The 13,054-nt window shown below is 39.8% G+C and overlaps 1 protein-coding gene across 1 annotated transcript in view; it reads right to left on the bottom strand.

The window, feature by feature from the left end:
* Positions 1-468: 468 nt before the first annotated feature.
* The window catches only part of CDS1 (CDP-diacylglycerol synthase 1), a 67,875-nt gene continuing 55,289 nt past the window's right edge, over positions 469-13,054 (bottom strand). Inside the window, exons 9-13 of the mRNA XM_059375113.1 lie at positions 12,113-12,181; positions 11,236-11,388; positions 9,741-9,860; positions 7,623-7,726; positions 469-3,287 (exon numbers count right to left, since the gene is read on the bottom strand). Of these exons, the coding sequence (XP_059231096.1) occupies positions 3,158-3,287; positions 7,623-7,726; positions 9,741-9,860; positions 11,236-11,388; positions 12,113-12,181 (576 nt within the window). The 3' untranslated portion in view covers positions 469-3,157. The remainder of the gene's footprint in view (positions 3,288-7,622; positions 7,727-9,740; positions 9,861-11,235; positions 11,389-12,112; positions 12,182-13,054) is intronic.

The following is a 13,054-nucleotide window of genomic DNA, read 5'->3' as shown; positions in this document are numbered from 1 at the left end:
TCATGATCCCAGTGTCCTGGGATCGAGCCCCATGTCTGGCTCCCTGCTCAGCGGGAAGTCTGCTTCTCCCTCTCACTCCCCTGTTTGTGTTCCCTCTCTCACTGTGTCTCTATCAAATAAGTAATAAATAAAATAAAAATAAATAAAAATAAAAACCTGCTGCCGTTCAGCAGCCATATAGCTTAAAGCTTTAGGGGACCAGACTGGAGAGTCACAAAAGTCAATACGTCCTTAGAAGCCGTGGAAAACATAAAAATTGAGTACTCTTTCTATTACGAGGATATCACCTTTCCACACACACGTTTCCTCATAACAGACGTACGGATCCCAGCCCTGAAGGTGTCCCTGGAGACGCTGGCAATGGGATACAGATAAGACGCAATGCTTACATAGCTGTGGTCAGTTTGTAAATGCTGGCTGAATGAATGAATGATTCTCTAGTGAGAAAATGGCACAACAGAGTCAAAATATGATTTGTTTCAATTTTATTTTCCTAGCTCAGTTTTCGTAAAAGATTCAGAGAACTGGACACAAATCATAAGCTATCTTCCACCCATATACAGTATATGTCCACTTTCTACTTTTTCCTTTTGCACTGAACGAGGTGATACTGTCTTTGTTCAAACCCAAGTCCGGGCGGAAGAGAGATGATAAACAAAACAAAAGCGGGGGAGGGGTGGTAGGTGTGGTCTTTTTATTCACAGACAGTAAATGTGTATGTATCACCACAGGGGAAAAGCACTGAGGAAACATTTGCATCCCACATATTCAAAAGTCAAGCAATTAGTACAAGTACAGTCCCTCCAAAAATAGCAAATTTGGAACAAGTAGCCATTACTGTGAAGGAAGTTCCCAGCCTTTTACTTTCACCCCATTCCCACACTGGAATTGAAGCTCTCTTCACAGCACGAATATAAAAATGATTAAAGTCAGGGTTTTGTGGCAATCTTTTGCTAAAATATATTCTATTTTAATATACATGCTATAAAAGTACACTAAAAAGGTCAATCGTTAGAGCTCTGTTAAAATTAAGAATTTACTTTTTTATATATAGAATAATGTACACCCAACTCTAAAAGTATATTTGATGAAAGCTATTATTACTGTGACCCCCAAATATTTCTAGCTTCATATTTTGTTTATAATAAGATTGATTTTATAATACGTGTATTCAGTAATGCTCTCTTATAATTCTGCATTGCAGTGCCTCACCAATCACTTTAAAGAAAAATGCAGAGGGAACCACATATCTCCAAGAAGCTCTTATTGTGCATATCACCAAGTTTTCAATGTAAGTTCCTGTGGCAAATTTTTCATCGTATTTTTTAACCTCTGCTAATCTAAATTCTTTTACGATCAGCATCTGGAGCTTTTAATGAGGCAAATATAAATGAGAGATGCTGAAAATCAAACCTGCAGGTAGCCTGACTCGAAAAGGAATCATTCCCTTCTGTAATAACATTTCCAGTGCCAATTCTAGGTTTTTACGGGACGGTCTTAAATAATGCTGACTGAACACATCCCGTGCAGGCGAACTGACTGCGTGCGTGCCAAACCGAGAACTCAGATCCCCGGTACAGAGTGTAACTAGATCTCCTGCAGGCCTGTAGTGCACAGAAGAAGCTGCCAGTTACCGACTCACATCCACGGATCCTGGGCAGATCCATCATCTCTTATTCCAGGTACCGGAGGAGAACGGAAATAGAAAATAACTGAAATCTGTTTCTGATTTAAACAAAAATATTACTCTTTTCATTAGCAAAACAGTCTTGAAAATCTCTTTTTCTCCCCTCTGAACAGTACGCCACAGAGCACGAGGCCACGTCTGGAAGGCTCTGTGCCCCACCCTGATCCGTGCTCTACAGCAAATACGGTCGCGGAGCGCACACAGCAACCGCAGCTTATTCACAGTCACTGATGAGAATACACTTTTCATCTGGTTACAGTGTCCAGTCCCACAGAGGAAAGGTTTGGCATTCGTGTGCTTTTGGTTCTTGATGAGAATCACTTCTGCTTGATTTTCATTCTTGGAAGAAAAAAATCATCAGCTGATGTCCTCAGATTTCATGATGTACAAGAGGAAGGGAGCGAAGATGAGCTGTTAGCAGGGAGTGGGCCTGGGCTTGAGTCTGCGGGCTGATCTTCCTCCTCGCCAGGTGAGTGTCCCGAGGGCTGCCCACCCAGGGTGCCAGCAGGGAGGCTCCCCAGGACACAGGCCTGCAGAGCCCCGGCTGGGGACAGGCCCCTCCAGCTCTGCGTCAGCCACCACCCCAGCTCACTACCCCCTACACTGATCTTACGGGCTTGGAGGCTGTAGAACTGATGGACACCAGTTCACTGGGAAACAGAAAAGCAGAGGATTCGACCAAGAGGCGGCCGGGGGCCTTCATCTCCATCCTCGACCTTCTGAGCTGTGATCGGCTGTGGAGAGAATCTGTGAAAGATGCCTAAATCATGTCCTTCAGAGCAGAATTCTCCTTTGTTTTTCTTGAACACTTTTTTTTTTTTTTTTTTTTTGCAACTGTCATGTTTTTCCAAATGATTTTATCAGGAGTCGAGTTTGGTATCTGCTCTTTTTGAACCTATCTAAAAATGGCATGTTTTCCCCTGGCAAATGATTACTTATTTCTTTGAAAAACGGACAAGATTTTTTTTCTTTTTTGGATCCAACTCAGCCCTTCAGAAAGGACTTCAGACTGAGAGGAGGAAGTGCAGGAGAACTAACTTCCTATTGTGCCTTACACAAAACATTTTGTTAAAATTAAGAGTAGCTCCAAGTACAAAAGTAAATATTTGTGCAAAGGGCACAATGCCAGATGCAATCTTAAGACATCCTCAATTTACTCTTTTTCCCTTTGAATCTTTAAAACACAAGTCTTTTACATTATGAAACCTAGCAAGTCGGGGAAGGAAGTTAACATCAGAAAATACACTTTAGAAAAAGTACAGGATTTTTTTGCTGATAATTTGCTACTTATTTCATAACTTAGATCAAGTAAGTGTTAAATATTCACAGTAATTTCGAGAAAAGACATTCGTGTCATAAAACTTCAATCTATTGCATTTTCAACAAGTTTTCTGTGCAATTTCAAAATTTCATCGGTCAGTGCTTTCCTGTAGAACTCCTTATGGTTAGTCCTTCCCTTTGTGGATCCAGCTATACCTTCAAGGTGGGCTGTAGAATTCCTTTCTCAATCAGATGAGTCTTCAGGGTTTTATATATATTTAACTGCTGTTCCGGTTGAAGCACCAACAACTGCTGTAGCACTTTGCTGGGATTCGGACCCCTGATAATAAAGCAGAAAAGGCCAAGTTCGTGTTATTTTGAGAGACCTAAAGGAAGCATATACCTTCAACTGAAAATAAATCATGCATGTAAGTGCAGAGTAACCACCTTTACTGATCAAGCTCGCTTTAGTGCCCAATGTCAGTGTCTGGGGGAGAAAAAGCCGCAGAGATATTTGGCACCGAGAGGCATACAGTAGATTTGGGAAGAATGCACAAACACAAAATGCCCGAACAGCATTAGGCAATCTAGGGGGTGCAGATCTAAGTTCTACAAAACATCTCAAAAGAGCAACCTGAGTTAGAGGTGGGGACAGGGAACGAATCCAAACTGGTCAAGACAAGGACCACCCACCCTTTAAGGAAGGAAGCGAAATCCCAGTGGATATAAGCTATAGAGGACATGAAAATATACCTTCAAGTCTTAGCTTCAGAGAAACCTCAGTAAGTGCCCCTAGGGTATTATGAATGTTCCGGAGACAGGACACAAAGGTGCAGACCTGGCACTGAAGCCCCTACCCGGGATCTACAGTAGATGCACACGCTTTGTCCAAAGAAAGTCTTCAGTGAACCCCAATATAGGAAACAAAAGTGGGTTTTTTCTAGTTGAAAGGAGGACAAAGAGGTGGATGGCCTGCCCGCCTCAGCCACCTGACAGCAGTTCCAGCGGAGGGGAAGTGAGCCGGGGGAGAACCGAGGCAACAACAAGGCAGTGGTACAGCATGCTCACCCTTCTCTCCCGGGAACATCTCCTCCAACAGCCCTCCCCCTCCCCTACCTCCCCAACCCAGCCCTCTTCTTCCCACCCTTCCATGTTGCACTTGAATCAGAAAAGGTCTTAAACAGGACTGTCTCTCTTTCCCTGCTCTGACACTCATATAGTCAGGGGTTAGTAACTTCCCCCACCCCCGACTCTGGAACTCAACTCATTTACACCTGTGTGATATTCTACAGTGCTATTTTGTCAAATTCAGAATGAACAGAATTCCGATATCAATATATATGTATTGTTCTCTGCAATTTCTACAGTCCATCTGAATATGAAAAACAGATTATGGTTCACTTCTTGGAAAGAGACATTAGTAAAATCCAATGGAAAACAGCAAGACATAAATGATATATGGAGAAGGGCACCGAATTCTGAGAAGGATGTTTACACAGATAACTAAATTTTTTAGAACTGTTCAGTTCAAATGGAATTCTAGGAAACAGAAAACCCAGTAACAAGGAAATGTCTGCTATTTAGGGATATCCCAACAAAAGTCTTTGATTAAACTAACCACACCAGAGCACAGATCATCCATCCCCTGGGTCACCTTTGTGCACAAGGTTCAGCTCCACATCTGCCAGAAGTGCGCCAGATGTCTCTCACCACCACTATCTACTCAAGTCAGGGCACAGCTTGTCTTTGCTGAATGAAAAGATTCAGCAACTTCATAACAAACCCAGAGTAAGGACCCACAGAGGAAAGGAAGAGTATTGTAGCAAGTTCAGCTAAATACAAAATTATGTCAGCAGGTGCTCCCAGCAAGACGCACTCTGGCACTAGCCCTGTATTTCTATTAGTCTAAATATTTGCTTTCAAATGGTAGACAATGTGGCTCAGCATGACTTTTCTCTACTGAGAGAAGAGGTTAAAAAAAAAAAAAAAGTGATTTAATGCCCAGAAGCTGCCACCATCTGAAAGCAGAGTCCAAAGGATTCATTAATTACTAATACTCTGATATATCAGGAACTACCATATAAATGGATTAAACACTCCAATTAAAACGATAAAAGTTAGGGACACCTGGGTGGCCCAGATGGGTAAGCATCTGTCTGCCTTTGGTTCAGGTCATGATCTCAGGGTCCTGCGATCTGAGGTCATGATCTCATCGGGCTCCCTGTTCAGTGGGGAATCTGCTTCTCCCTCGGCCTCTGCCACTCCCCCCACTCATGTGCGCACACATGCATGCCCTCTCTCTCTCGCATGCGTGTGCGCTCTATCTCAAATAAATAAAATCTTAAAAAAGAGAAAAATGTTGTCCTCTGGGTTATTAAAAAAAAAAAAACTAAGATCAAGCTATATGCCTGTTAGAAGAGAAACAAGCTTTAAATAAGGATAAAGAAATGCTAAAAATAAAAGGATTGACAAGCACTATACAAATACTAACCAAAAGAAGGCTGATGCCATGATTCTAATATCCAACCAAATAAGCTTTAAGCAAACAGTATATAAAGATGGACATTACAGATCAATATTAGGAGTGGTTCAACAGGGGGATAGGACAGTCCTGAATGTGTATATACCTAAAGCCACCACAAAATACATAAAGCAAAAACTGTCAGACTAGGAATAAGTAAATTGACAATCACAGTGGGGGAGGGGCACCTGGGTGGCTCAGTCAGCTGAGCATCCTGATTTCAGCTCCGGTCATGATCTCAGGGTCATGGGGTCGGGCCTGAGTTGGGCTCCATGCTGGCTGTGGAGCCTGCCTGGGATTCTCCCTCTCCCTCTGCCCTCCCTGTTTGGGCTCTCTCGCTCTAAAATAAATAGATAAATGTTTAAAAAGAATAAACAATCACAGTGGGATATTTTGACGAAGCTCTCTTCCTGAAAAGATGAAAAATGGAAACAAACAAACAATGAGTACAGAAGATGTAGCTAACACTCACAGCCCTACATCCCCACAATGCAGAAGCACATGTGTTCCACGGGCACACAGACACGTACTAAACAGACAAGAATACTGGACACAAAACAAGTCTCTATAAACAGAAACTGAAATAATAAAGAGTATGATTTCTGACCATGTACAATGAAGGCAAAAGTCAATAAAGGAAGGAGAATGAGGAAATCCATTTGTTTGGAAAGCCATCAACACACATCTAAATAACCCACATGCCAAAGCAGGTATCATACTGGAAACCAGGAAGTACTTGTAACTGAGAATGAAAACGCAAACATAACATGTAAGGTGAGAGTAAAGCAGTACTTAAGAGGGAATTTATAGTCTTGGATGAACATTTCAGACAAGAAGGCTGAAAATCAATAAACTAAGCTTTATCTCAAGAAGCTCAAAAAGCAACAGCAAGTTGTGTCTTAGAAAGATGAAGGAATGAAAGACGCAGGCAGACATCAATGAAACATGAAGTTAACAAAGCCAGAATCTGATTCTTTGAAAAGATTAACGAAATAAACTCCTAACAAACTGCTCAAGAAAAATAAAAATTAATATAAAATTCCAACATTGCCCTGGGTATATTTTTAAACCATGTGTTTAGGGATCTACAAATATGCATTTCTAAATACTCTCTGAAGGAAATACATGTTTTCTGTGGTCAGCCACTCTGCAGAGACCATGGAGAATGAAGTTAATATGTGCTTGCTGTGGTTTGTTTTCACACCACAAACTAGCATTTTAGGGCAGATCCCAAACCTTACGGGTTTTTTTAAATTTTTACTCTTTGAAGATTTTATTTATTTATTTGACAGACAGAGATCACAAGTAGGCAGAGAGGCCGGCAGAGAGAGAGGGGGAAGCAGGCTCTCTGCTGAGCAGAGAGCCCGATGCGGGGCTTGATCCCAGGACCCCGAGATCATGACCTGAGCTGAAGGCAGAAGCTTTAACCCACTGAGCCACCCAGGCGCCCCCAAGCCTTATGGTTTAATAACAAGAATAAACCACCCTATACAAAAAAGCAACACCCCTCCATTCACCCCACTTCTCCATACACTCCCCCACCCCACTCTCCACCCCCCCTACAACCATAATCCCCTGGCCTGCTTTATTTTTCTCCATGGCACTTAACCACCAGCTAACAAACTAGATTTGCTTTTTTGTCCTTTACTGCCCCTTCTCTCTCCAGCTCCCCAATAAGAACATAAGCTCTGAGGGCAGGGACTTTGTTTTGTTCTTTGCTATATCCATGCCTGGAACATTCCCCAACACTTCACAGGCACTCAAGCAATAGCTGGTGGACTGGATGAATTATTACGCCCTCCTCCTTTTTACTTAGTATTCACTACCATTGTATACCACAGAAAATAAGAAATCTGATGAGTCAATTCAGTACCACCCACATTACCTAGATTTTACCTTGGTTCTATTAAATACCATGATATATACTATTACTCAAGTTATGCAAATGTGTGCAAAAATAATTTTAATTTAATCATTTCTTCTTAATCATACTTCTCAGGGCTACAATGTGATGCAAACTCCAGGGGCTGCCATTCCCTTTTTATATTATAAATTACCACTGACAGAAAAAGTAATTCGTTCAAACTAATGCCTATGGAAATGAGAACTCAAAGAAATCATCTTAATAAAACATTTTAAAAAATCTTAAAGTACCTTATAAAACTTGTGATGTACACGTGCACAAAAGTTGCCATCAAATACTGACAATCAAATCTGTCCATTATCCCGCCATGTCCAGGAATGGTGTTTGCAAAATCCTTCAGAAACAAACAAACATATGAGCAAATTTTCAAAAAATCACCTGCTATAAAACTTCTACCTGTAAATGTCTCTTGGCACCAGGGGCCTGAAGAAAAATACTACTGGATTTCCTCACTAAAGGCAGACTTACTAGAGCACGTCTCACAAGTTAAAACCACGTCTTTCAAATATGTACCCACATTCAAATGACTAGCGAATTGACTAAAAGCAGTCAAGTAACACTAATTAAATATTAATTAAATCTAGTACTAACATTTTTAGTTGGTAAAGCTTTTTCTAAATCAAAAGTGCTACTGGCTATTATTAATCTGATACTGTTCTAGCTTACTTTTCTGTTTACCCAGAAATTATTTGAGTGTTGTTGACAGATGTACAACTAGTTCTAACTCATGATAATTGTAACAGTTTTACTCCGAAATAAATATTTTGCTACTATAATGTATATTCTCCTTTAAGTATTGAGGTAAAAGGAAAATCAAAATAGATCATGTGGGGCACATTAGTCCATTAAATGCCCCAAGTGAAGGAAATGGTTAGTAAGTCTCTCAAGTGATTCTCTAGACATACCCACTGTCTGGTGCTAAGGACATGGAAATGACGGAATGCTCTTCTAACGTACGCAGGCGACCTAAAAAATCTAAATGCAACAGCTATTATACCTTCATTTTGGACACTCAAAATAATCTATCATTCAAGAAGAAACCTCACATTAGAGACCACTAAAGAAAATACCATCCCAAATGTAACATTTCTTTGTTTCAAACAATTACTGAAAAATTCTTCGGTTACTTTTTTACAATGCATTTCCTTCCTTCTCCTCCCTACTCTCAGAAGCAACAAGAGAACCATAGTAACTCAATTCCACTCTGCTGTTTGCAGTCTCGACAGGACAGTCTTCATGGGCAGCTCTTGCTGGGGTTCACTGTGGGCACATGTTGTCTCCCCTAGTAGGTGGTGAGCAGCTTGAGAAGAGAGACATTTATACACTTCTGCATGCTGCATTCCACTGAACATAGTGTCTTCTCCATTTTAAGTGCTCACTGAGTGAGTTTTTTTTATTTCCCTGGCTTCCGTGGCCCTGTGTGATCCCCCAATTTCTGCAGTCTGATCGCTGCCTCTCTACCACAGTCCCAGTGATCTCACTCCCCTTCAAACAGGCTAAGCTCCACCTCTCCTTTGCACTCACTGGAACTCTCTTCCTTCGATATTTCTATAGGACTCCTTCTCTTCTCAGGCCCCTGTTCAAATGCCACCTCCTCCAGAGAGGCCTGCCCTGTTCACCCCACTTTCAATAGCCATTCTCTGACTCCCAATGGCACAAGAGCTGAGATAATAAATACATGTGACTTTCTGAGAATCCAAATGAAATGAAATATAGGGATAGTTTTATGTATCATGGAAAGAGAGCAGCAAACTGTCCCATAGTCCTAGTCGAGCCCACTGCCTGTTTTATTATTTATTATTATAACTTTATTATAAAAAAGTTTTATTAAAACCCAGTCATGGCCATTCATTGACATACTGGCCACAGGGCTTTCCATTACAATAGTGGAGTTCAGAGTTGGGTAGCTGCAATAAGATTAATAAATGATTTCTTCCTTTACAGAAAGAGTTTACTGACCCAGATCTAGTAGAATGGATGGTTATATCCAAAGGTTCTCCTGCTTGTCTCTTTAAGTGAGACTGTGACACAACACATAAACTTTGGACGACTCATAGCTGGATTTTTGGAGGAGCACTTGAAGGACCAAGATTCTGCATTTGTCCCAACACTGACACACGCCACTTCTATAAATGTGGCTGACATGACACTTTAAAATGTATTAACATGGCCTGTCCCAAATTTAACAAGAGAGAATATACTCAAATCAGCCAGGACGCATTTCTCTGAGGCTGAAACAAATAGAATGTAAAAGTTTTTGCTCAGCGGCTTAATGTGGGAGACTAAGAGAGAACCAAATTACAACTATGTGATATTCTCTAATAATAACAAAGATTCTAAACACACACCTTGATTTTGAATGCTCTTTTGAATCCACTGGCAAAGAAGCCTCCAAAAGGGCCAATCAAAGATGCAAATGTTGAAAGAGCAATGCTGTGTATCTGGAAAGGATACAAGCTCACTGTTTCCTAAAGAGAAAATAAAGGGGGAAGGGATTTAACTGCATTAAAATTGTATTTGAGCATGCCACCTCCACTAAGAACGATGATATAAATATTAAATCAAACCATTATACCACATTTTTGGTGACTTCATAAACTCTTAGGATCACAGGAGAAAAACGTGCTGTAAGCTCTTATTCCCATCCTCTACTTAGCCAGTACTCTCCATCCCCCTCTAAGCATTCTGACAGCACCTGGCACACCAAAATCTTGCAGTTGGCAGGATCCTTTAGTTCATCTAGAAACTTCTACACCACTTGAGTTGTAGGTTTACCAAGAATCAGTTGAGTTAATTTCTGAATTTGTTTACTAGAACTGTGTAACTTTTGTATTTTATTTCAATTTAATTGTATATGACAAAATGAGGGGAAATTTTCTCTTTTACTTTAAAAAAAAAAAACCAGCAAATTGAGCATCAGCAAGACAGTCATAAGATTCAGGGAGGAGATAATAGAAATTGAGAATAATTCTCCACACAAATTATTTAGTAAATCTTGGTTCTTGCTCAACTTTAAATAGACTGAAACTACAAACTGCAGATAGTGCAGAAATAGATAGGCTTTAGAAAGATCATTCAGAACACCAATCTCTGGACCTGTTCTCAAAGCAAAGGTCTTGTCCCAGTCAAAGACTAGTCGTATCAAAAAGTTTTATAGCAGATTACAGATGGCTTGGACACTGAAAAAAATTCTTAGATTCAATGTATTGCATTCTCAAGGAGAGAAATCATTTGTTGGTTAACCTCCTCCTCAAAAATTATGGACTTTAGGTAAAATATTTCAGATACACACAGGTACACAGCACACACATGCAGCTGTTTGATTCCTTACTTTAACCAACCACCCATCAGTCTTGATGACATAGATCAGCAGGGTTCTAATGGACAGCATGTCAACATCCTTCAGTGAGAGACCTCAAACATTATCTTCAAATGGCAACAGTATGCTTTTCAAAGGGAAACTGATTTTTTAGAAGCAGCAGCTTTCTGTACTATTAAAGGTCCCCTAAAAGTCAAGGAATCTTTGAGTGGTTGATTCCTTTTTAATTAAGCTTTAAATTTAGTCCATTCCTACCAGTTACAAGTGAAGCTCACTGTAACCCATTTGATTTGCAGAAATCTAAGGAATACTGAAAAATGTTTTCAAAACAAATACAAGATAAACTACCATCAATAATCATTCAAACCACTAGGTAAGTAAATTCCTAATAGACAGCTGGTTTGTGATAGTAATATTCATTTTATGTTCAAGAAAGGGAAATCACAAGGTGACAGAAGTTTAGTGCTACTTTTAAATGAACCTTTATCTTTGGGATACAGGATCCTTAACTATATTTATCTTACCCGTCTCAAAACTGCCTTTAGAAAGGGAGGAAGTGAATAACTCTGAAGCTGGAAAAGTTCAGAGGGTTCACATTCTGTAACAAAGGAGTTAACATCACTTCGGTATTCCACTGGGCAGACAAAGTACTGGTATTTGGATAACATGTAGGCAGCCTGAATAACAAAGCAAGAGTCCATGAAACAGTGAATGAAAATAATAATAATTATAAATATGCTTATATATATATATTCTATTAAAAACTTAAACTTAACAGTTTTTGTATACTTACCTTTTATCCAGCCATTTTATTACAAACTTCGATTCTCACAAGACCTCTTTTAATAAAAACCTAAATTCTGTAACTGTACACTAATTTTTGAAACATTAACAATATCTGTTATGCATATCTAAAAGTAAATGTCAATTATTTTTAACAAACTTTTCCTACAAGTTGGGCTCACAGCAGTACCCACTAAGTGAACTAGCTGGTATGCATTAAGGAGGCAGAGTTCTTCAATATCATTTGCATTCTCTGCTTTACTCAAAGCCACTACTTGTCCCAGTAACTGGGTCCCCCTGAAGGCAGAACAACTGTTAGAAACTACCAAAACACAACAGCACAGCAATGGGTCTCAAGCCTAGCTGTTCTTTAGAATCAGCTGGGGGAGTTAACGGACTTGGGATAGGGCTGGGACATAGACTTTATAAAAAATCCCCAGGTAATTCTGATATGAGGCCATGATCAGAGCTACTGGGGTACAAAATTGGTTCTGCTTAGTGGGTTTTAATAAATACATTATTAACATTTTGTGGTTCAGTTTTTTTTAGGTTTAGAATAGATTAGTAAAATTTGCCATCATTTTCCAAAATGTAAATAAAAATCCCAGCAAGACTCACAATGAATCCAAACACGACTGTGGAAAAGAAGCCGCCAATAAATCCTTCCCAAGTCTTTTTAGGCGACAACTAAAAAAGGTCAAATAAATTGAAAAGAGTTACTCCACTCACAAAACACAAATACACAGGCAAACTCTCTTCAGTGAATTCCCACAATACCTTATACATCTCTCCTTTTTTCTTATTGGAATGGCTCTGCAACCCTTTTTCCTTCACTCCATGATCCTGACTTATTTGTGCAAATAATTCTAGTAATATCTAACATATTAGACCCTCAAATATTTGACATACTGTGAATATATGTCTGTTTCTGTATAACCTCAACTTATTTTTTTCTCTCAAAGAACTATAAACTCTAGATTAAAATCATCATCCCATGACTTTAAAGCTTATATAAACCCCCACAATAGCATAGTTCTTGCAATAAGGATGAAGTGTACTCATTCCAAGTACATACGATCTGTACTGACCTACTACTGACAAAAAATAGAATATCACATAACATGGACAATGCAGCACATCAGATTTTTGTATATTCCCCCAAATGCCATGCATATGACAGACCTCTTTCTGAAATGGCAAAACACTCCAGATACAGTATTTGCTCCACAAGTATTCACATATCCTTCTCCCTTTGGTCACAATCTATGTCTGTCTCCATGAAGAAAGGAACATGTTGTGCTTCTAAGAATAGATACTGTTTCAGATTCCGGCTATTGTTTCTCAGTCAATGGGGCATTCAGGCAGAGAAATCTGGAGGAAAGTTTGGAAATCAGTGATGCAGGGGCAGGAGGAAAAGATTTGGGAGTGGACAGCACTAACTGCCTTATCCTATAAGATAAGGACTGATACACAGGGACCTGGTCATCAGAAGATCGCTGATGACCTCTGTGATGACCCTTTCAGTGGACGGGTGAGGACAGAAGCCAAATAAATATCAGA

Source organism: Mustela nigripes, chromosome 1, assembly GCF_022355385.1.
Source record: "Mustela nigripes isolate SB6536 chromosome 1, MUSNIG.SB6536, whole genome shotgun sequence".
NCBI lineage: Eukaryota > Metazoa > Chordata > Mammalia > Carnivora > Mustelidae > Mustela > Mustela nigripes.
The sequence above is the reverse complement of the archived record's forward strand: the minus strand, read 5'-3'. Positions and strand labels throughout refer to the sequence as shown.